This window comes from Arvicola amphibius, chromosome 14, assembly GCF_903992535.2.
Source record: "Arvicola amphibius chromosome 14, mArvAmp1.2, whole genome shotgun sequence".
NCBI lineage: Eukaryota > Metazoa > Chordata > Mammalia > Rodentia > Cricetidae > Arvicola > Arvicola amphibius.
This window is the reverse complement of record NC_052060.1, coordinates 30753686-30778665: the sequence shown is the minus strand read 5'-3', so window position 1 is coordinate 30778665 and position 24980 is coordinate 30753686. Positions and strand designations below refer to the sequence as shown.

The window sequence follows — 24980 nt, the reverse complement described above, 5'->3', positions numbered from 1 at the left end:
CCTGAGTATTGGGATTGGAGGCAGGTGCCACTCTGCCTGACTTTCTACAGATGTTCTAAGAGAAGGATGAAGGTAGGACGACAGCTTGAGGGGAATGGTTCTTTTTCCACATATGGGTCCTGCTGAGGCTGTCCCTAAACTCGGGATCCTCCTCCTTGGCCTTCAGAGTGTCGGGATTACAGGTGTGCCTCATCATGCTCAGTGTAAGGTCTACTCGATTTAGCTGTTTGTCTGCTAGGTCTTTGTCCTGTGAGGGTACTGCTGTAGCTTTGTGTTCTGTTGTAGGAGTGTGAGCTGCTTCTCCTTACAGTAAAGTCACTATAACTTGCGTAGTAGTGATGTACATTTAGATTGTTCTTAATTTTATAGTATTTTTAAATTATGCTGAATGTATGTATAGGGATATCTGGAAGTTAAATTTATACGAGTCTTTCTCTGTCCTGCCAGCCAGCTCCCACACAACCACGTGGAGACTTCTTATTAGTTATGAAAGCTTGGCCAGTAGCTTAGGCTTGTTTCTAACTAGCTCTTATAACCTAAATTAACCCATATTTTTATTAATCTACATTTTGCCATGTGGCTTTCACCTTACTCCATTTTGTGTGTCTGACTCATTCCAAATCTGACTAGCTTCTCCTTGTCTCTGTCCTTTTTCCCAAAGTCCTCTCTGCCCCGAAAATCCTGCCTAGCTATTGGCCATGTAATGTTGCCACCCACAGTTAGAGTGGGTCCCTCCACCCCAGTTAACCTGATCTGGAGACTGCTTCACAGATAGACCCAGAGACTTGTGTCCTAGGAGATTCTAGATCTTGTCACAGCGACAGTATTAAGGATCACAACAACTTCCTCTGAAAGACAAAAATCTGAATCTGAAATCTCTAGTTCTGTTTAACTCTTTAAACACATTGCCTCCAGACTTCCTTTTTTTTTTTTAATATTTATTTATTATGTATACAATAGTCTGTCTGCATGTATGTCTGCAGTCCAGAAGAGGGCACCAGACCTCATTACAGATGGTTGTGAGCCACCATGTGGTTGCTGGGAATTGACCTCAGGACCTTTGGAAGAGCAGGCAATGCTCTTAACCACTGAGCCATCTCTCCAGCCCCAGACTTCCTTTTAAAAGTAACTATTGGAGAGGAAGAGAGAGGGAGGAGACACACACACACAGAGACAGAGACACAGACAGAGACACAGAGAGAGAGAGACACACACACAGAGAGGTGAATGCTTTTAGCACAGTATGAGACCTGGGAAGTAGTTTATGTTTTTTAAATAATTTTAATTTATTTACCTATTTTATGTGTGTGTTTTGCCTTCATTTTATATGTTTGTATCACATGCATGTTCCATGCCCACAGAAATCAAAATAGAACTTTGTCAGCTACCATGTGCATTCTAGGAATCCAACCCAGATCCTCTACTAGAACAGCAAGTGCTCTTAACTTCTGAGTGCTGTCTCCAGCCCCAGTTTATTGTTTTAATTCAGTATTAAAACTTTTTGCCAGGCGGTGCTGCACACCTTTAATCCCAGCACTCGGGGAGGCAGAGGCAGGTGAGTTCAAGATCATCCTGGTCTACAAAACTAGTTCCAGGACAGCCAGGGCTGTCACACAGAGAAACCCAATTTCAACCCCCCACTCTCCCAAATCAAAACAAAAGCCAAAAAAAAAAAAACCATCAAACAAACAAAAAACCCAAAACTATTCATTTAACAGTCATTTAGGTATTAATTAAATTAAAACATATTTATACAAATACTGTGTAGTCATAGTTACTCTGTCATGGGCATTTGTTTGTTGAGAACATAGTAGTTAAACAAGTGAACTGTTGCCTGTGGGATTTTAAAGGGATGGGTGGCATGTGTTCTGGAGTAGCTTGTAGTTTTCAGGGTCTCTTTCTTTTTCTCTCCCTTTAAGGGCAGTAAAGTAAATACTCCCTACCAAAAGCTGTAGAGGCCCCTTTCTCCTTAGCTTTGCAAATGATTTGTATTTCTGTTTTTTTGCATGGTTGAAAACAAATCTCTAAGGGAAAAGCCATTATCTTATCTTAAATCTCTGTCCTGACAACAGATTCTTATCCCTCTACGTCCTTTACACTCTGTTCTTTGTAGGCATTCCTAACTTTTGTCCTTTGTGTTATCTCTATTCCAGCATCTTGCTAATCGTGCCCACCAGTGGACTTCCCAGCACCGTGTGTGTGTGTGTGTGTGTGTGTGTGTGTGTGTGTGTGTGTGTGTGTGTGTGTGTGTGTGTGGTGTGTGTGTGTGTGTGTGTGTGTGTGTGTGTGTACAAAAGCTTACTGTTTCTTGTGCTTTAATCCCTTCTTTCTCCACTTTATAGTTTAAATGTTGAGATCTGTCGGTGTCTCCCTGCCCAAATTATTCTTTTTCTCTTGATTCTGACTAATTGATCGGTAGTTATTTACTTCTTAATTTACTTTTGTCTGCATTCCCTCTAATAGACATGGATTGCATGTCTATTAGACATTTAGTTAAGTGATAAATCTAGTAACCCAGACTCTTTTTTTTTTCTTTTTTTGGGGGGCGGGGGTTGGTTGGTTGTTGATTGGTTGGTTGAGTTTGTTTTTGTTTTGTTTTTCTAGGCTAGGTTTCTCTGTGTAGCCCTGGCTGTCCTGGAATTCTATTTGTAGATTAGGCTGGCCTTGAACTACTTCCACGGTGTTGGGACTAAAGGCCTGGAGAAGTTTCTTTAAATTAGAAAAGATCATGTTCAGGATTTTAAAAAAGTTTCTATTTATTGAGAAGTGTAGGCTGGGGCTATAGGGCAGTGGTAGTGAAGTACATGCCTACCATAAGGGCCTGGTTTCAATACCAGTCACTGCAAATATAAGTCAGTAAATACTTGACGACTTTATTGTGCACTTAGAGTGTCATCCACACTGGTCACTTTATTGTCCCTGTTTATTCCTACTGATTTTTATTCGATTATGTTCTTCTCTCAGAGCACACCTCATGTCTCTTTTCACCTTTTAGGTAATTCTGTTTTCTTGGGCTCTGTTTGAATCTGCAGAGCTGCTCAAGTGTGCACTCCAAATTCGTCTGTCCATCTTAACACTTGTCTATGCAACTATTTTTAATGTGGCCCTGTAGTCACTGCATTTGTTTCAGCTATCTTAAATATGCTCTGTAATCACTATGCACTACTGCAGCTAATTTAAATGCGGTTCTGTAATCACTGCATTTGTTGCAGCTATCTTAAGTGTGGCTCTGTAATCACTGTGCATATGTTGTTGCTATCATCTTAAAATGGTCCCTTTCCTCTCTAAATGTAGAAAGAAGGAAAGAAAGAGCGAGCTGTGGTGGACAGAGTGTTTTTATCAAGGCTCTCACGGATCCTGAAAATCATGGTACCTAGAACATTTTGTAAAGAGGTAAGTCTTCTGAAATTATAATACTATATGTATAACTTACCATACTCAGAACAATAAGTCATAGCAATTCAGGTAAGATGTTTTCTGTGTAGGTAAAGAAGACTATTAAATTTGTCTCTAAGTTAGCACCTGTATTGCTGATGTAACCATTCCCTGCTTGTCACTTTTTAACACCTGTTTTACCTAGTAGACGCTTGTGATAATTTATGTTATCTGGATCTGCTGGGTCAGCACACCTTCATGCTCCATGTGGTTTTAATCTTTTCCTGCCCTTAGCCTTCATCCTCTTTGTTCCCTTAGTCTGTTTAATGATTCTCATGCCACAGTACTTTTGCTGTTCTAGATTTTCCTGTCCTCTCACTTCCACAAAATCACACAACTTCGTTTGACTAACTTTGTTGCTTTTTATGTTTAACTCTTGCCTTAAGTTCTCAAGTTGAAAGCCCTGGGGAACCCGGAGAGTGTTAGAGACTTTTTATTTAACAATCTAAATCTCATTTATTATACTTGTACAAAACTTTAAGCTTCGGTATTTGTTAATTGTTTAGTTAACACAGTAACTATTATTAGTTTTCTTTATTAAAGTGATATATTAAAAATAAATTAGAAATCATAAATTACCAAGCCAGGTAATCTTAAATTACTTGTCTAGTTTCCACCTAGACTTTTTTGACTTTTTTGTGTGGTATAATTTTAAGTTCCTTTAATCTTTATTTAAAATTTATTATAGATAAAATATACATAAAATATAAACAAATATTGTTAGACTAAAACTCAGAAATTTGAAACCAAAAACTTCACCAAGTTATTGTTTATTTTAACATTCTGAAGTACATTTAGTTTACTCTATATGGTTTATTTTAGACAGGCTACTTAATACTTATTGCTGTTATGCTGGTCTCTCGAACATACTGTGATGTTTGGATGATTCAAAATGGGACTCTCATTGAAAGGTACTTGCTCATTCACCTTTTTCTTTTACGTGTGAGATATTAGTTTTCCTGTATTTAAGCATTGCTATTATAAGCAAAAAAATAGGGTAAATATATTGAAGTCTACTCATGTGTTTGTTCATTTACATAAACAGTTTTTGGAATATTTCCTGTGTATCAGGTACAAGATGGCAGGGATGTGTACCAGTGAACAGGAGAAATTCTGTCCCAAGCCTTGCGGAGCTGACAGTGTGTAAAGGAGTACAGACAAGCCAGAAGTTAAAGTGCAGTGTAACAGGTGCTATTATTGAAACTTAAAAGAGCAGGCAAGTAGCCAGTGTCTAAAATTAATAAGGTAATTTGGAAGAACGTGCCAAATTAGTGAGGCATATAGAGTTTGCCTTTTTGTTTTTAATAGGAAAAAAGGCAGACTTTTCTGATTCTAAACTTAATTTTTTCATGGTTTTTATTATATTTCTGACAAATCTTAACTACAATTGAAAATTTTGGATTTAATACTGAAAATGGCAGTTGGGATCTCTCAAGTTGTTGTAATACTCATTAATTGTTAAAGAAACTACTATTAGAATATGAATGACAAAGTGAAGATTTTTATGGGAATTCTTTTTTGTAGTATAGAATGTTTATTGGCTATGTATTAAAACACATAATCTAGGGTAACTTTTTGGATAATGTACCCAAACTTTTGAAATCTCTTAAAATGCTGTTTTTTATTTAGATCCTTGATCTGTAGGAAATGTGCTTTATGCCCTTATTTTTGACTCATTTCTGAAGGAAAGTGAAGAAGTGTGATTGCCTAGGATAAAAGCCCTTTGTAACATGTGTATGTAAATTACATCTTGAGGCTTTCAGACTCAACAGGGATCTCCCTGATGTATGTGCATTTCTTGTAGGCCACGTGGATTTAGAGTGTTCGTCCTTTGCTCTCCTCAGTGTCCTTCTGTGTTGTTTGGTTGTCAGTATTTACTGGTTATGGGATACTGTGTATTGCAGGAGCTAAGAGGCAGGCTGTGCTTTGGTAGTTGCTCTTCTGAAAGCATCTTGTTTGTCCTGCCATTTATTAATTACAGGTTTTTGTTTGCCCACTGTTCTGACTCAGCTCGAGGTTTTTCACAGTACTGTAAGATCTCCACAGCACACATAATGTAATTATTGCCAAGCACACCAGGCAATCTAATTTTCTATCCCTGTTTTCACCCCACCCCATGCCTCTGTAGTTTTTCTGTGTGTCTGAATCTTTTATTGTTATTTTCCCTGTTTACTTTTTCATTTTGGTAGACACAGTCTTTTTCTAAGAACAGGCCAAGGAAAGTGAAGTTTTGAGACCTTGTGGTTCTGAAATGTCTTCTATGTTCGCACTCAGCCAGTAGTTGAGCTGTGTTTATGCATTCCAGTTTAAAAATCGCTTGTCATTAGCTTTTGAAGATCCCACTCTGTGGCTTCTAGTTCTCAACTTGACTGTAGATGTAGAGGCATCAGTACGACATGACTTAAGAATTGCCGATGCCTAGGTCTCACACTGCCTGAGATAGCCCAGGTGATTCTAATTTCAGGAAGTTTTCACTGCCTGTCATGTCTGACACTTTAATTCTATTACTAGAAAAATTCTCCACACTTATTTTCTAGAGAGCTTTTGATACAACTTTATTCCCAAGAACCATTTTTTGTAGGATTCTTCATTTTTATAGTAGTCATACTTTCAATTTTTTTTATTTCTAAAGCTATTACCTTTTCTTTATTTTGTTTGTTTTGTCATTTAGTTCCCAGTATTATTTCTGTGTCCTTACTGGTCCCTGTTTATGTTAGAGGATTTTCTCAAGCAGCTTTTGGCTCTTGACTGGGAATTCACAGTTAGGAGTGATTGCTTTAGAAAACAGTGTTGGTCATCTGATTTCCGTTGGAGGATGCCTGTAGGAGTCTTAAGTGTGCGCATGATCTGTTTATATAAGTTGTAAGCCCAAGTAACTTGAGGTCTTCGTGTGATACACAGAAGACATTTCTAACCTTCCGTATGGTTTGTAAAATTTCATGTTTTTCTCTGATAATTTTATCTTTAATTTTAAGTGTCTCTCTAATTGTTACAGTTTTTACAAATGATATTGCATTTGTGTGTGGTGAAAGTATACAATTTATGCCTACTATAAATATTATGTTAAGCATCTGGATAGAATTGCATAAAATGATGCAGTATTGAATATTACTTTATCTCTTAAAGAATAAAATGGAAAATTGTGTTTTTAAAGTTTTTTCCTTTTCGATATTATAAATTCATTCCTCTATAGTCCAAAATAGTTATTTTTATGTACTAGACATTTCTATTTTTATTGGTTTTCTTACATACTTAGTAACATGGAAAATGAGTTGCTGAGAGTAGGTAGTACATAATTCAGTTGATGATGATGGACGTGAGCCAGTTTATAATTCTGCTAGTCAGCCTACTGGGTGTCTAGTTTTGCATCTAATTGTGAAGCTAAAAATTCTTTTCTACAAGTTTTCTTGAAGTTTTGTTTTATTTAAAACAATTATTTAGGAGTTGAATGTGATGGCATACACCTGTAATCCCAGCTCTAAGGAGACTATGCAAGAGGATTGTACATTTGGGGCCAGCCTGTACTCTATTGCAAGACCCTACCTAAAATAAAATAAAAATTTTAATCATTTTTCACTGAGCATGGGCTTTGAGGTTTCAGTAGTAGCCCTGTGCGCTCTCTCTCTCTGGTCATGGCATTTCTCACAGAGAAAGTAACTGAGACGGCTTCCTCTGCAGTACTCTTCTTGAGCTTCAGTAATGTGCGGGACTTTGACAGTTGGTTAAATACAAATATTTATGAGTTGTTTAGTTTAAATATTGCAAGACAATTTTATTTAAAAAAAATAACACATTTTTGTCTTTATTAAAGTTACATTTTTCTTTTTGACTCTTCTGAGTAGGTTTAGGGTTTCCAGGAGCTTTGTTAGTGTCTTTAACGCGCTGCGTTTTATCCTCTTTCACATGCAGGGCTTATTTGTTAGTAATGCCCAAAACGTGTGTAGAGTGAGCAAATGGTAACAGGCCAGGCGCTGTAAGGTAGAAGCTAGTGATGCCACAGTGTGGAGGAGGACCCTCTTAGCTGTGGCTGCTTTATCCAGCCTTAAAGATGCATTTACTTTTCATCTGTTTGCCATAGGCATTATTTCTAAAGTACCAAACAGTCTTTCATAAATGTCCTCATGTCTTGGGGAGTAATAGTGACTAGATTACTCATTGCTAATTATTTTTCTTTTGCAGTGGAATAATAAGCAGAAGTGTGGCTTTATTTAAGGAGCCATTTTTTAAATTTATAGCAGCTACTCCATTGGTAAACACTGCACAAGGATGGATGGCATGTGCTGTACCAAATGTTATGCATAGTTTCTAGTGCCTCACAGCTTGAGCAACGCGAAAGCACTTCGGTTTTCTGTAGTTTGATTCAGTTTTAACTGAAACTTAGAAGCTTTTTTGCACTGTCCTAATTGCTTCATATTTCAAGTAGAATTATTGCTATAAACAGTATATAGTACTATTTCATTTTTTCCTTCTACTTCAGCTTTTTAAAAAGACCACTATTTCTTTATAGAAAATTGCCTATTTTATTTTTCCATTAGTATAAGGTAACATTTCCTAAATATTTTGTTAAGAAATAGAGCATGCTGTAAAACACTTTAAGATTTTTATATATTAAAGTCTTTGAGAAGATCTTTGGTAAAGATGTTTGATAACTTTGTTTAATCCAGATTTCTCCAAATTTATTTACCTACTCCCTCATAAAAAATAAATTATTTCCTTATCACATACTAGTCAGGTAGTTGGGAGATCTAGGCAAATTGTTTGCTGCCATGTTTCTCAAAAAAAGAGAATGTGTGTGTGTGTATATACATACATGCGTACATGCATACATACATACGTGTATGCATACATACTTCTCTGAAAAGAAAGTTCTGTGATCACACATTTTACCTCTTTAAAAAATACACATGCATAGTATACTACCATCATAATGGCTTTCAAACTCTTGTTAGGATTTATTTTTATTTTATGTTTATGGGTTTCCTGCATGAATGTGTGTGCACCATATACTGCCTAGTACCCGCAGACTGGAAGAGAGCTACAGACAGTTGTTAGCTGCCATGTGGTTGCTGGGATCCAAACCCAGGTCCTAAACAAGAAGAGCAAGTGCTCTTTACTGCCGAGGAATCTCTCCACTCCTGGCTTTCAAACTCTTAAATAAAGTAGTCGAGCCCTTTTTAGATTCTTTTGAAGTATGTATTTTAAAAGCAGATAAATACATAAAACAGACCAAAAGCAGATAAAAGAGGAGCTGATTTCGCTGAACTGAGTTAGGGACCTAAAGCTTTTATAGACTGATTCTGATGCTTCTCTAGTGTGTCAGCCAGTCCCAGGATTAGCCAGCCAGAACCTACAAGTGAAGTCTCATTATCCCCCTTTCAAAAAAAAAAAAAAAAAAAAAAGACAGGGTCTCAGTATGTAGCCCTGACTGGCCTGAATCTCTTTATAGACCAGACTGGCCTCAAATTCACAGAAATCTGCCTGCTTCTGATTGCTGAGATCAAAGGTGTGCACCACCACACTCAGCCTCATTTTTTTGGGGGGGGGGGGGAACTTTACTAGAGTCTAGCCAGGCTGTCTTAGATTACTTATACTCCATCAGTGACAGTATTGAGTAGTTGCAACAAGAACTTGAGGACCACAAAACCTACACTACTTACCTCCCCCTATCAAGCTGGCTAAGGAGCCTTCTTACTCTTTCTGCTGCCGTTAGTTCATTCCAGTGAGAATCAAGGATCAAATAGTTAAAGCAAATACTGCTCTGGTTTATCTGTAATATCCCAGAATTCTGGGGTGCTGTAACCCAGAACCTTGTATATGCTAACTACGCACAGGTTCAACAGTTCTCCCCTGGAGTACACCTGTAGCCCTTGGTTGCTGTTTTTGCTTCATCTTATCATCTTCAGAGTCAAGGTCAAGCTAGCCGTTAAAAGGTTTCAAAACTTGTGAACATTTTTCTAAGATTTTTTTTCTTATTAATGATTCAGTAGAAATTCCCAAGAATGATTTTAGAGCTCTAGGCTTTCTAATGTTACATTTAACTTCTTTTGCAACTAATGCATTGCATGTGGTGGTTTGCAGTGGCATCATTGGTCGTAACAGTAACGATTTCAAGAGATACTTATTCAACTTCATCGCTGCCATGCCTCTTGTAAGTGCATTTCTTTAGAACTCTTATTTGTGAGAACTTTGCACCTCATTAAATCTTGAATTTGTTCTTACTAACTTTAAAGTTTTGTGGTATTAAATTCTAATTTTGTGTTAAATTTTGTATAGTTTATGTCCTAATTTTTCAGTGTAAACCTTTACACTTAATTGAAAATTTAAAAAAATGTTATTTAGTTTGATTTTATTTATGTTAGTGTGTGTGTAATATAGCACACACACACACATATATACACACGTGTATGTTGTTTTTCTTTCTCCTTTTTCTAGTTGTTGTCCTTCCCCTCCACACTTTCCTCCCCTTTCTCTCTCTCCTTTTGTTTCTCTCTCCCTCTTTTCCTTTCAACTCTCTCCTGACCAGTTTTCTCCAGTGTTTAACCACACTCTGGTAAATGGCGATAGCAACTCTCCCACTGGGGCGTTTCCAGGCTGTGAGACTGGGAGTAAGACGGGCAGACTGCCCAGGGTATTGATTGAAAACACAGTTGCAACTTGAACCACTGTTAGACTGGTCTATTTGAGTTTACTTAGAAATTAGTTTAGGCTAAAACTCAAATGATTTTCTTGCCTTGGTTTTTATTTTTATTTTCTCGGCCCTATAAGACTTTTAATGTCCATATTTGGAAGGAGAAAAGAGAAATTTGCTTGTGAAATCTAATTCATCTATAGTTTAGTACTTGAGGATGGGTACACATAATTTTTAGATCTTTTCAGTTAAAAACTTAAGATAGGTTAATGTGGAAACCTTTTTAATAAAGTGAGTTTAAACAAGTGTGGAAGGATTGGTTTAATGGTGGGATAGATTAGTAAAGTGGTTCTAGAATAATCTGGGAAGTAACATAAAACTCACACTTTGAAAACAAAGACACATGGCTTGTGACTAACACTTGCCCTCTAGGCCGTAGTGTTGATAAAGGAGCAAATGTAGAAATACAAGTTTATGGACTTATAAACTGCCTTTCAGGTAGAAATTGGAAAGATTTGCATTTTTGATTACCCTGAAGGGATTTCATAATATTTTAAAAATTAAGCTCCAAGTTATAGGGTAATTAAATATACACAGCTTAGCTTATTACTTTTGCATTTTATAAAACCTAAACAAAACAGAACTGAATTACAGTATGGCCTATGAGTTAAGATAATCAGACCTTGTAGATACAGAAACTGATAGAGAAGTAAATTGCAAATTAGTAAGTAGAAATTGAAGCAAAACCGGTAATGCTTGTTTGTTTATTTTAGATCTCTCTGGTTAATAACTTCTTGAAGTATGGGTTGAATGAACTCAAGTTGTGCTTCCGAGTAAGGCTCACTAGATACCTCTACGAGGAGTATCTCCAGTAAGTGAGACTCTTAATACTTCAATTGGACAGCAATGTTTATGGTAGAGGATGGTTTCTTGTTTACTGGATTGTTTTTAAAGAAAATGCCTTAGACTAGGAGCATATGGGGAGGAGTGACCTGTCAGTGATGGGGCTCCAGTCCTAGCTCTCCTATCAGCCACCGAATCCCCCTCTCTGGGCTTGCTTCCCCATGGCTGACATAAGTTTGGACAGTCCTTAGAGTGTCTAGACTGGTGTGTTTGTTTACGCAGAGGGTGGTGTGATATGAATGCCTGGCTTCCGTAATTGCTTGTTCTGAAGTAACTTTAATTGCCCTTTCAGAGCATTCACCTATTATAAAATGGGCAACCTGGATAACAGAATAGCAAATCCAGACCAGCTGCTTACACAAGATGTAGAGAAATTTTGTAACAGTGTAGTTGATCTGTATTCAAATCTTAGTAAGGTAAGTTTACTTACTTAAACATTTTTGGTTAAATTTGTTGAATTTTGAATCTGAGCAAATTTATATAGAATTGATTGGGGTAAAAGGGAGTAGTAGTGTATGGATAATTCTTTTAAAAGAAAATTGGGATAACTATAATTGTTTTAATTATATAATTTAAAAATCTTATTTCTGTGAAGAATTTGGCTTAGAATTGAAATTAGTGTCTCACAAAAGTTCTGTAAGAATTTTGTGGACTGATTTCAGCCAAAGGATCTCCTTGCCTCTTTTCTTCTAGACTTATTACAGTTTTGACTTTTCAGCTTGTATTTCCAATTACACATCTATAAAATGAGATGAGACTTCCTGTTTCTCTTCTTCAGTATCATCCTATGTGAAGAAAGTAACTGTGTGTGTGCACGTGCATGTGTTGAATGTATTCATGTATGCAGGTGCCACAGCATGCAAGTGGAGGGCCAGAGGACAGATCTTGCTTTCCACCTGTATTGGAGATAGCACCTCTCTTGATGTTCACGGTTGTGTTTAAGCTAGCTAGCCCACAAGCTTCTGGTGATTCTCCTGTCTCCATTTCTTTCTTTTTTTTTTTTTTTCTTTTTCTGGTTTTTCGAGACAGGGTTTCTCTGCAGCTTTTTTAGAGCCTGTCCTGGAACTAGCTCTTGTAGACCAGGCTGGCCTCGAACTCACAGAGATCCGCCTGCCTCTGCCTCCTGAGTGCTGGGATTAAAGGCGTGCGCCACCACCGCCCGGCTCTGTCTCCATGTCTTATCTCCAGAGAGGGGCATGCTGGGATTACAGATGCTTGTGCTGCCGTGTTCTGGAGATCATGACTTAGATGGTCAGGCTTTCATGGCAAACAATTTATCCATTGAGCCACTTCCCTAGCACCTCTCTCTTCAGTATATTAACAGAAGCTAATACATATTCTTTCCTCTGAGCACTCGAGCAAATCTGCAGTTCATAAAGTGTCACAGTTGTAATAGAGAAATGTTCTGAAATTAATTATACTGTTTCTATGCACTATAGTGCATTCTCTGTTTTAAACATCAATTTAATTCCTGATGTAAATTATTAACATTATTTTTGGCCAGTAACCTTTACATATATTTGAATTGAATTTTAAAAGTAGTTTAAGCTCTTAATAATATGCAGGACAAAGAGAAAGGGTAAGGTACATCTTTGTATGAGCCAGTTTATAAAGCAAGCCATTTGTATTAGTACTCATGTTTTAGACTTCAAATAAATGAACACATTTTGGGTTCCTTGAAAAGGTTAAAGTACATGTTACTGTCAGAACACTGGTTGACTTTGTTCTCAGTGAGTAGCAGTACTTTAATGTGTTGAAACTTTAGAATTGTATCACCAAATAAGTTCATAGGTTCATAAGACTGTGTCATATGACTCACTTGATTATTTCATTTATGTAATTGTTATAATAAAGTAATAGGCTCAAACTGTATTACAGAAGAAGGACCCTCTCACTTTATAGATGAAGTTATATCAAAATCAGAAAAATACATAACAGATTTGGAATTATAACTCAAGTAATTTTGTTTAATGTCTTTATATTACTGTGTTATTAATGGGTGATTCTCCCACTTGATGCTCAGTAGTCATTGTTTGGGATATCTCCATTTCAAGAGATTTAATTCCGTATATTTTAATGTTTATTTTACAGCCATTTTTAGACATAGTTTTATATATTTTCAAGTTAACAAGTGCAATTGGAGCTCAGGTGAGTCCACTTTTATTCTTTTATGTTTGGATGCATTCTTTTGCACATGTACACACACACAACATACACTCACACATGGAGGTCACAGGACTACTTGTAGGAGTTTTATATTCTCCTTCCACTATGTAGGGTTCCAGGGATTAAGCTCAGCCTTGGCAGAAAGTGTCTTTACCCACTGAGACATATTGCTACTCCTGCTCTACATTTTAAAATCTACAGTACTGTGTTGTGATCATTGTGAAGGTCTAAGAAAAAAAATGTAAGCTTGAGGACATCTTCACATTATACCTACTATGACCTGGCTATAAAATAATACTATAAGGGAGGCTTTAAAAAGTATCCTAATTTGTCTTTTTAATGTCTGTTAAATTACTTAAATCGTTTTTTGGCAGTAGTAAGTAGAAATACTTAAACACACACTACATACATTGAACACACATGTACTTATTGTTCTAAAGTAATGTCTAAAGAGAGATTTGGCAACAAATAATTTTAATAAAAAGTTAGATTAAAATCAGCAATATGCTCAGAATGAAATATTCATTTCAGGAGTGTTTCATAATGATAAATTATTGACTAGTCCATGAGCCTTATCCTCTTGTCTCTGATATTTGTGATGACAAGAATCTTTCTTTCTGAGTTTCATTGATGTCTAACTTGAATAATTATTAATATTTATTATATATTTATAGCAAACCATATGACTGTGTTGATTTTATGTCCCTATGTATATGTGTCTTTACATTCATTTTGTGGCTGATTAATAATTTACCTGGTTGTTTTTATTGCTTTCCTGTTATTTGAATTTTCTGTTTTTCTCTTTACTACCCTGTGATTCTTTAGATGACTGCATCATAAGAGTGAACAGTCCTAATGTTTCTAATATCTATACTGCAATTTATATTTCTTGTATTTTTTTATACCAGTATGTACAAATCTGCATCAGCATTTTAAAAATACAGTTAAGATCTCTGCTCATGTGCTGTTTTTATTGAAATGTGTTGAATCAGTCATGTACAATTTTGAAAACTCTTTGTGCATATGTTCATATACATTGTACTAGCCATAAAAGGCGAGTCAGTTCCTGCAGAAGGGAAATTAGCAATGGCTAAGGAAGTAGTTATTCAGGCGATTATAATGCATTGAGAAATATCCACTAATGAGACTTTCAGGGAAGTATTTAGTGCCTGGAAGATTTGGAGCTGACATTTAACTGTTTTGATACTTAGATGTTAAGCTTATCAAATGTAAAAATAGCCCCACTGGGTGGCATGTTCAGGAAAACAGTTTTGATTGGGGCAAACTTGATCTGAATGTGAGAGATATATAGGAATTAAGGGTGGTTTGGGAACTGGTTGCAGCGTCCTATGATGGTCAGTGGACTGTGAGGTCATTTACAGAGTTGTAACTTAGCGCATGAAACCCAATATGGACAAGTCTGCAGAACTTATATACGGGCTGCTCATGCATGTTTCAGCATTGCCAGGGCATAAATTTCAAAATTCATTCAAAGTATAGAAGGTGAAAACTTAGTGTACAAGCAGGGAGAGGCTGTTTAAGGAATTGTACTTGAGGCCCCTGTAGCTGTTGGGGTTGGCACATATTTGGCAATAATATCTTCTATCCTAAAAGTGATGGGCCTAGCTATAAATCTAGGATGAGACGAGAGCTGAGGAAGGAACCTAGGGAATAGTAACATTCAGGTAGACCATGAAAACGAGCTCCTAGAATTCCTGTAGACTTGAGAGCGTTAAGATGGTTGCAGTGGAAGAGTGCTAGATGAGAAAGTCTCGTGAGAGGATTTATGTGAACAGTTGTTGGGGAGGGGAGCTACAGGAGTTGTGGTGGATGATAGTAATAGGAAGATCGAGACTAGCATTCCGTTTCCCAGAAAGAAAAATAAAGGCTCAGGTTCTCTCAGAGTCTGTTACTTATAGGCGTTCTACATGTGGATTTTATTACCATGCTCTTGAGCTTTGTACATCATTCTCTTTCATTAACCATAGGGACCAGCAAGCATGATGGCCTACTTGCTTGTTTCTGGGCTATTCCTAACTCGACTCAGAAGGCCCATTGGCAAGATGACGATAACAGAGCAGAAGTATGAAGGAGAATATAGATACGTTAATTCTCGACTTATCACAAATAGGTAAGGAAAAACTATAATGGAAATTTCTTCTTGTGGATATTAATGTCATTTATATTGACTTGAAAGTCTAAAAATAGTTACTAAAACAGTGTAGTTTTTACTTATTTTTAAAAACAAGCATTATGAAGAATATTAGTCATAAAGTAGAATCCTGCATGTTTCAAGCACTCTTTCTATTAGCTGTGTAGTTTCCTTGATTTCTCTTCATATCTTCTGTTGACTGATTTTCTATGAATTCACCTTAAAATTTAGTCATGATATAGTTCAAGTTTGTTTGTATTTATTCAAAGAAACTTTTGTTTTAACTTATCCATAGACATTTTAAAGTTGTGACTGTTTTGCAGTACTTGGTGATTGTGTTTTTAGATGTGATTTGTGGGGAGAAGGGCTGCTGGGAATTGAGCTGCAGGGTCTCTTGAATGCAGGCAGGTACCCTTACATTGAGGTAATGCCCTTAGACCTCTGGACAGTTTTGAGATCTAAAGTAGGAAGAAGGAAAAAAAAGTAGGCATTGAAGCCATCCATAATAGTTTCAAGATCTACCCTTTCTACTTACCAGCTCTTTCTATATTACATGATTTTAGCAAGTTATTTATAGCTTCACTTTCTTGTAGATAGATAATGAAGACAATCCTCCTTGTTAGGAGGATTAACTCTACATATATGTTTTTGGCTTAGGTTTTGATCAGGAGCTAGGATGCTCTATAAATTTTCTTGTATCCATCTGCCAACTTGAAGTCAGTTTTGAAGGTCCTAGTATTTATGTAATACTATGTAGGTTACTGTACAAGAAATTACAGAATTACTTAGATTTCTTTCTTAATAGTTCCTCTTCCAGCCAGATGGTGGTGTTGCACACCTTTAATCCCAGCACTGAGGAGGCAGAGGCAGGTGGTTCCCTATGAGTTGGAGGCCAGTTTAGTCTACAGAGCAAGTTCTAGGACAGCCAGAGCTGTTACACAGAGAAACCCTGTCTCAAAAACAAAACAAAACAAAACAAACAGAAAAATCAAACACTCAAAAAAATGCTGTCCTCTTCCCTTGCTTCCTTGTTAAAATCATATTAATTTTATATGGTGGAGTTTCATGCTCTAGGGAGGCAGGGGAATAATGGGTATAATTAGTAAAAGGCTGTTTACAGAATCCTTTTACTAGAAAAAAAACATGCTCCCATAGTAGAGACATTGTCTATGTTCTTAGGACAGAGCAGTCAAGGGTACGTATAGTAGGATTGGAGTTAGGACTCTTGTTGGTTATTCTCTTTCTTTGTCCTGCCTTGCATACCACCCTGACTTAGGTAGGGTTTCTATTGATGTGAAGAGATACCATGATCATGGCAGCTCTTATAAAGGAAAAGCATTTAATTGGGGCTGGATTATAGAAATTTAATTAATTATTGTCATGGCAGAAAGCATGGTGGCATGCAGGCATACGTGGTGCTGGAGGGGTAGCTGAGAGTTCTACATCTGGATCCGCAGGCAGCAAGAAGCAACTGACTGAGTCACTCGGCCTGGTTTGAGCTTCTGAGACCTCAAAGTCCACCCCCTAGTGATGCTCTTTTTCATACAAAGCCACACCTACTCCAATAAGGTCAAACCTCCTAATTGTCCCACTCCCTATGGACCTCTCGGGACTTCAAACCACCACATACCCCTTTCCAATAGTTTAACTCATGTGGTCACAGATTAGCAAAAGCAGCCCCAGGCTTCACTGCCAGAAATGAAAAGGAGAAACTGCTTCTTATTTCTTTAGAAGATTCTTCTCTCTTCCTTCCCTTCCTCTTCCCTCTTTTGTTTTTCCATCATCTTATTTTTTCATTGATCTTACTTTCTCTTTTTTTATTATGATGTAACCCAGGCTGGCTTTGAACTTCCAATTCTCCTGCCTTAGTGTCCTGAACACTGAGGTTTTAGATGTGCACCTTGATTAGACCGTGTACATAAGACCGCGTAAGCAGGTGCATAACTGTGTGGAGATCTCAGATCTCTTGCCACCCTGAGTTCAGAGATGGCAGTCAGGTTGTCAGCCCGCATGCAAGTGCTGCCTAGCTATCTCACCAGCCTGCACACACATTCTCTGTGTGATATTTGAGCTTCCAGGTAGATAGTTACTTTCTGGTGCTGTAAGAAGTACCTTGTGGGGGCCTGGAGAGATGGCTCTGAAATTAAGAGCACTTGTTACTTTTGCAGAGAATCTGGGTTTGATTCCCAGTACCCACATCCTGGCTCACAACCATCTGTAACTCCAGAAGTACTTTGCTTGGGCAGTTTACATCATATTTATGGGATAGAAAAACTATAAGCTTTAGTTTAGATAAGAGTGATAATTTTAGCTGCTGAACTCTACTGATTCCGTGACTTTAAAGAATGTGCCTAATTACATTGAGCCTTTCTTCACCTCTAAGGTGCTAGCTTCTAAAGACTTTATCTAATTATACTGAGCCTTTCTTCCTCTGTATGGAACTGGTTTTTCCTGCTGAAGATCTTCGTGGCCCTTGTGGACCTATTCACACTCTCGGGAACAGCTTTGGTGCACTAGCCCTGAGGGCACTGCAGCACCTCAGGACTTTGCTCCTCTGTTTTTCCCAGGCAGCAAATCAAAATACCACTACTTGTATTTTTCTGTTATTTTTGTCCTTTCTCTGGTTTAGGTTTGCAATTTAACTTGTGGTCTGTAATATCTGTCCCAGTATAATCTTTCTTTATATCAAAGTGTCTTCCTCTTCTGCCTCAGTTACAGTTAGTGAGCATTTGCTCACTGCATCTTTAATGTCAGGTTACACACAGGTTACAGTTCAGTCTGTGATCCAGTCAGGTGTGTGCTCATATATTCCTAAAGCTTTGCTAGGAACTGATTTCAAGAACAGGCCTTGGCTTTGGCTTGGCTTATGCCAGATATTCTCTTAGTGATAAGATGTCCATTTATCTTTATTTTTACTTGGTTTATTATGATTGAGCAGGGGGCCTGCTACAGAGTTCTCTTGGAGGTCAGAGGATAGTTTTGTGGAGCTTGTTCTCTCCTTCTGCCTTTCTGTAGGTTTGGGGGATTAAACTCATGTTGGCGGACTTGTAAAGCAAGCATTTTACCTCCTGGGCCATCACACTTTACCAAGATGTCCATACAACTATAAATGGCCACTCATTGAACACTGCATATCAGTTACATTTCAGGGTGAGAGAACATTGACACTGATTGCTTATTATTTTCTTTAATAGTGAAGAAATTGCCTTTTACAATGGGAATAAACAAGAAAAGCGGACAATCCACTCAGTCTTCCAAAAACTGGTAAGAGAAACACTTGAGGGTCACCAGATAGTGGTGGCTCACACCTTTAATCCAGCACTTGGGAGGCAGAGCCAGGCAAGTCTCTGAGTTTGAGACCAGCCTGGTCTATAGATTGAGATCCAGGACAGTCAGGACTATACAGAGAAATCCCTTCTTGAAAAACCAGAGGAAACAAAACAAAACACTTGAGGCTCACATGGCTTTTTCTATGCATTTACATATGTATGAATACATAGTTAAAGATGTATTTCAAGTAACAAGTCTTTATGCTGTGTTTTAAACTAAAAATGAGTTTTAAAACAGTTATATTAACAATTAAATTCTCCATTTATAAAATGGGTTGATTTACTAAAATAGTCTTGTGCAATTTTGCAGTAGTTGCTAAAGAAGTCTCATGCATAATTAAGTTAATGACTCCCACAGATTAGTAGAGAATATTTGATAGAGCAGGGGTCAGCAACCTTTTTCTGTGAAGGACAGAATAGTGTGTATATATAGTTTATGTTTCCTTCCCATATAGGCTCTCTTGGGACTGTAATACATGTGTGAGTGGCTCTGGCTGTGCTAATAAAACGTGGTTTAAACACAAGTGACCTTTGATTTGGAATAGAAGACTTTTTAAAAACAGCTTTTCTTTATTTGCTGCTTGGAAATTTTGAATTCGAATAGTTTTACTCAGTCAAAAGATACTAAGTACCAAGTAGGGTGTTTGGTGGGTGCCATCATTAGGTGCTAATGACAATTATGTGGTAAGCATGACAGATGAAATCCTGCCTCCAGTGGGCTATATTTCAATGGAAAATTGTGATATTAAGTACGTAATTTACAAATACTAAAAAGTTGTCTTAGGTTCTTTCAAAAATTGGATTTTTGCCATTTAACATAACTTGAGTCTTTAGAGCGCTCACCAGTAAGAGTGTCTGCCTATAAGACTTGTCCACACACCAACTTTTCACATCGCTTCTCTCAGCCTGGGGGTTTTCAGCCCAAACACTAACACCGTATTACAGCTTTACCTTCTCCGACAATTTTAAATGGCTTCTCAGCCCTCCTCCTTGCTTTGGTGACTGACAAGTTTGGGTATATATGTGTCTAGCAGTGTGGCAAACAGTGTTGTACTGTTACGTGTGGTACATTTGTTGTTAAGTAGTCATTGTTGTTCCGTTTGATGGGCTGTGTGTGGAACCTGCTTTCTTCTCAGTGTGTGCTCATTGTGGGGTGTATAACAGTGAGGAATCCTCCATACTCACTGCCTGTTTGTAAATTAATTGTGCTTTATCTTTAGGAAAAAATAGTTTTTTGTAAAAGAAAAAAATTTTCTTTTGTTTTCTGTCAGGTGGAACACCTACATAATTTCATTTTCTTTCGGTTTTCTATGGGTTTCATTGATAGCATCATTGCCAAATGTAAGTATGTTTTTAAAAGAGATGGTGTGGCATGATTTGTGCGAAATAATGATACTTAAGATCTTAACTGGTTTGTTCCAGATATCGCCACTGTCGTCGGGTACCTGGTTGTCAGCCGTCCTTTCCTGGATCTGTCACACCCTCGGCATCTCCACAGCACACATTCAGAGCTCCTAGAGGTAAGGTAGTGTTCTAATGAAGTGAAATTCAGAATTGAGGCTGTGTTTTTAATTTAGAAACATGAGCAAAACCTATATTGTTTCTTTTTAAGGATTACTACCAAAGTGGAAGAATGCTTTTGAGAATGTCTCAAGCTCTGGGTCGTATAGTTTTGGCCGGGCGTGAAATGACTAGATTGGCTGGGTAAGATCTGTAATAATAAGCAATTGCATACAATAAATTTTAAATATATATTGTTCTTATAGCTCTGGTACCCAATTGAGATTAAGATGAGGGAGCGACTGACCTTTCCGACTCTAGGAAATTGGTTTTGGTAGAAAATTAAGGAGGGCCTCTCTCTCAGTGAACTTCTCACGCTTCTTGACGACAGCTGTTTTGAGTCTTAACTAGGATAGTGCTGTGTTTGCTGTGCTTCACAGACACTTGTCTTGGGTGAGTTGGGAAATGATAAGTTGCTAGCCCTTTCCTATGGAAATTTAAGCTGGAGCAGAAGTTTTACATTTGAGCAGTTTTTTCCTCGACTATAGATTTTTACCCCTAAGGTTTATATCAACCATTTAGCTAAATAAATGAATAGAGGTTGCTTTTAATGGAATTAACCAATTACCATGTAGCTATATTACCCAATACAAAACTGTCTTAGATCATGGGAGCTGAAATAGGAGGCAGAAACCTCAAACAATACCATGGTGTGAAAAGTGCCACAGACTTTGGATTGCCTAAGGAAATTTGCTGCCCTGGGGTCTTTCATAGGCCTGTGTCTGTTACTGTGTCCTCTCTGCTGTCAGAGCTGCTACGGTCTTCATAACAAGACACAGCCAGCACTGTGAAGACCATTCTTGAGAAGCTGCCGTGGGTTGCACTCATTAGCGACTTCCTCAGACTTTGTATAAGTTTGTGCGGGCCAGCTTTCCTTGTGGGGGCCTTTTTTCCTCCTCCCCATAAAAACATTAAGAGTGATTGGCATATTAAAAACATCGTATTTAATGCACACAAAATTCATGAATATAAGAATAAGTATGCTTATGTGAAACTATCAACACCAAGAATGCCTGTCACCTCCCAAGGTTTCCTTTAGGGACGTTTTTTTTTTTTTTTTGCTTGTTGTTTACACGAAATAAATACTTCCCTTTGCTTCTCTGATAAGAAAACTTCTCTTTGACCTTCATGACCTTCTTATCTTTCCCAACTTCTTTCCACTGGATTGATTTCTAGTGTCCCATGATTTCAATCATATATTAAGCATTCTTCATCTTTTCCCTTCTTCAGAATATGAGAGCAGAAGTAGCCTCAGTTTCCCCATTTATAGAGGAGCAGTATGCATCTGGTGTATCCTTCTTATTGGAGAAAGTATTGTATGTGACAGCAAGTCAGTGCAGCAACTCTGGACATAGCCTTCCTGTGGCTACAGAGAGTATTGACAGGAATGCTTGATAAAGGGATGCTGTGAAACCTCTCCCCTGACTTCCCTGTTCTTTCTCTTTTACTGAAGCAAAATAGGGTGCGCGTGTTTATCTTCAGTATTTTATGTTCTTTAACCTAAGTTATAATTTTAGACACTTCAGTTCAGTTTATATAAAAAATGTAGTAATAGCCTGGATTTTTGATTATGGTTTCTGTTAAATTTTAGTTTTACGGCTCGGATTACAGAATTAATGCAAGTACTAAAGGATTTAAATCGTGGCAAATATGAACGCACAATGGTGTCACAACAGGAAAAGGGTAAATATAAACATCATAGTTTGCAGTCACAGTTTTATGGTTTTCCTAATATATGATGTTGTAATAATTTTCCATTTAAGGTACTGAAGGAGCACAAGTTAGTCCCTTGATACCTGGTGCTGGAGAAATCATCAATGCAGACAACATTATAAAGTATGTACAGAAAAGGCTGTGCTGTGCTGTATGCCTTTGTTACACTTCATGGCAGCCTTTCTCTTCAGCTCGTAGTTACAGGTGTCATTTAAAATGGACTCTTTAAAAATTTTATATAGCTGTGGGATACCACTGTCATAAATATATATATATATATATATATATGTTAAATATATATATATTTAAGGTATATAATTTGATGTTTTGATACTACATACACACTGTAAAATAATGTCCATATTCCAACAAATTATTGTATCTCTTGTCTCATCATCCGAATGTGTGTATGTATGCCATTTCATGTGTGTAGAGCATATTTTTAACTGTTGTCCCTTTGCTGCTGGGTAGACCTCTAGAACTTACTCATCTTCCTTCATGGCCTAAGCTTTTATACTTTTTGAATGACACCACTTCCATTTTTCCTTCCCTCAGCCCCTAGCAATGACTGCTTCATTCTCTTCTATGAATTTATGATTTAGATTCTGCATATAAGCTATATATGAACTACACTTCTTTTCCCGTCTTACTTTGCTTACCATGATGCTCTCTACCATCAAAAATGACTGATTCAGTTTTTTAAAAATACGTTGTGGTTTTGAGTAGTGCCAAATGAATTTTTCCTTGTCCGTCTGTGTACCATGTTTGTGCAGGCACATGTGAAGCAGAAAAAGGCACTGAATCCCCTGGAACTGGAGTTACAAGTGGTTGTGAGCCACCTGATATGGTTGCTGGGAACCAAACTAGGGCCGTCTGCAAGAAAAGCAAGTGCTCTTGGTTAAGAGCCATCTCTTCAGCTCCCTAGACTTAGTTTGTTTTTTACTGATAATACTCCTTTGTGTGAGTGTGTGCTTACACATATGATCTATTCTTTATCCTTTTATCACTTGAAAAACATTAAGGGAGTTTCCCCTGTTGGTTTATTGAATAAATACTGCAGGGCGTATGGGAGCACAAGATGCCACTCTGTGACAAGTATTTCATTTCCTCTGGAGTAGGATTCTCTCTCTGAAGCAGAGAACTTATAGCAGCTGAATCTTTAATTTTTTTGAGGACCCCCATAGTATTTTCCTCCCGTTGCTGTTTAATTAGATTCTTACCAGCAGTGGCTAAGGATTCCTTTCCTCTGCACCTTGCCAGCACTCATGTTGTCCTTGGTGATAACTGTCCTCCCTGGCAGGGTGATAGTCGCTGCAGCTTTGATTTACATTTCTCTGGTGGATAGAGAGCTTGAGAAACTTTCAGTTGCATTTTGTCTTCTGAGTGTATTCTTTTCTGAAGCGTCTGAGTGGTCTTTTGTTGTGTTGGGTTATTTCTATTTAGGTTATTGAGTCCCTTACTAGTTTTTAATTCCCTTTTTATTAATGTCCTTTTCAGGTTTGATCATGTACCTTTAGCAACACCAAATGGAGACATCTTGATCCGAGATCTTAGTTTTGAAGTAAGTTTTTAAATGTTCATGTGAGGGTTAAAATTGTCTTCAAAATATAAACTGAAAGTTTGAATATTGAAATTAACATTTAAGGTTTTAGTTGTCTCTGTCTAAACCCATACAATTACATTTGAAACCAACTCTTTGAACCATCATAGAAAGGCCGGTTTTCCTAAAATTCACTGGATTTTAAAACCTCAGGGATTATTACCACATCAAATTTGTTTGGTTGGAGAGATGGCCAGCGGTTAGAACTTAAGCTCTCACAGGGGAGCCAGCTTTTGTTCCCAGCACCCACGCGTCAGTGGGCAGCTGACTCTAGCTCCAGATCTAGACCTGAATCCTCTGCTGGTCTCTGCAGGCTCCTGCACACACATGGTACACATGAACTTATGCAGGCACGCACCTACGCAAGTAAAAATGATCTTTAAAATTTTTTGTAAATAAAGCCCATGCCAAAAATATGCATCTAATTATGCAGATGCAGGTGATGACTAAGCTATAGCTTGTATTTAATTTTAACTGGCTTGATTTAAATAGCCATGTGTGACACTATTGGACAGGCTTGCTCTAGAACACGCCTCTGTGTCTACCCATTGTGCTTATGTATCTAGATGTGTTTAATGTAAAGATTGTTTTTTAGCTGCTTTCACTGAAATGTTTTCCAGTAGCTTATAAAATAGGAATATTGTTAGGTTTGTTTTTAAACTCTATGTTATAGGTAATTCTTTAGTTTTCTGCTCTTACTAATTTATATTTGCTAAATATATCTACTGTCCTAAGTAACTAAGAGAACTAGAGAATGTTAGTTATACAAAGTGAGTATTGTATTGTTATCGTACTTTAAAGCCAGGAACTATAGCAGGAGGTAGAAACTGGAGTGTGGTTGGTAAATACTGACAGGCCCAGGGTGGAGAGCACTTCTCTCGGTCAGCTGTCCTCCTTCCTGCCAGCCCTGAGCTCCAGTCACAGTCTGTGCTCACTGCTGCTTGCTTTTCTTTCAGTTTCATTGGCCAAGTCTTTCTGAGTCCCTAGTTTTCCCGGATTTGCCACAGGAAATCTTTTTTCCCCTCTCTAGACCTGCTCCTGACTCACCTGGTATCTGCCTTTGGCCCCTGCATGCATGGGAAACTGTCTGACTTCCTGTCCTCTTGGTCTGCTGTTAAGAATACCCTCTCTGTCTCTTTCTGACTTACCTCTAGGTTAGATTTGGCATCCTTCAGTTCTTTTTAATTTCCAGTTAGTAGTGCCCATGTGACTCACTTGAAACTCGGGATTCCTTTCTTTTAGAAAGTCCTCGTAAGGCAGACTCGGCCATCAGAAAGCACACATTTCCTACTTGCTTGCATGTTGTGTTACACTATATCTAAACAAATGGGCCTTCTGTAGGCTAAGATTTTACCCTCATCCTTTCTGAGCTCTCAGTATAGGCAATCTATTTCTTTTTAAGCTGAATGGTGTTCACTGTGTGCACACACTGCATTCTCTTTGCCCCTTCATCCACTTGGGCCCTTTCCACCTTTTGCCTACTTTGAATAACGC

At 37.7% G+C, this 24980-nt stretch overlaps 1 protein-coding gene across 1 annotated transcript in view; it reads left to right on the top strand.

Annotated features, from left to right (window-relative positions):
* The window catches only part of Abcd3 (ATP binding cassette subfamily D member 3), a 55220-nt gene that overhangs the window by 19007 nt on the left and 11233 nt on the right, over positions 1 to 24980 (top strand). The window contains exons 3-16 of the mRNA XM_038310792.1: positions 3295 to 3393; positions 4258 to 4346; positions 9514 to 9583; positions 10837 to 10934; positions 11259 to 11382; positions 13058 to 13114; positions 15121 to 15263; positions 18479 to 18548; positions 19885 to 19954; positions 20036 to 20133; positions 20226 to 20317; positions 21765 to 21856; positions 21937 to 22009; positions 23384 to 23447. Of these exons, the coding sequence (XP_038166720.1) occupies positions 3295 to 3393; positions 4258 to 4346; positions 9514 to 9583; positions 10837 to 10934; positions 11259 to 11382; positions 13058 to 13114; positions 15121 to 15263; positions 18479 to 18548; positions 19885 to 19954; positions 20036 to 20133; positions 20226 to 20317; positions 21765 to 21856; positions 21937 to 22009; positions 23384 to 23447 (1239 nt within the window). The remainder of the gene's footprint in view (positions 1 to 3294; positions 3394 to 4257; positions 4347 to 9513; positions 9584 to 10836; positions 10935 to 11258; positions 11383 to 13057; positions 13115 to 15120; positions 15264 to 18478; positions 18549 to 19884; positions 19955 to 20035; positions 20134 to 20225; positions 20318 to 21764; positions 21857 to 21936; positions 22010 to 23383; positions 23448 to 24980) is intronic.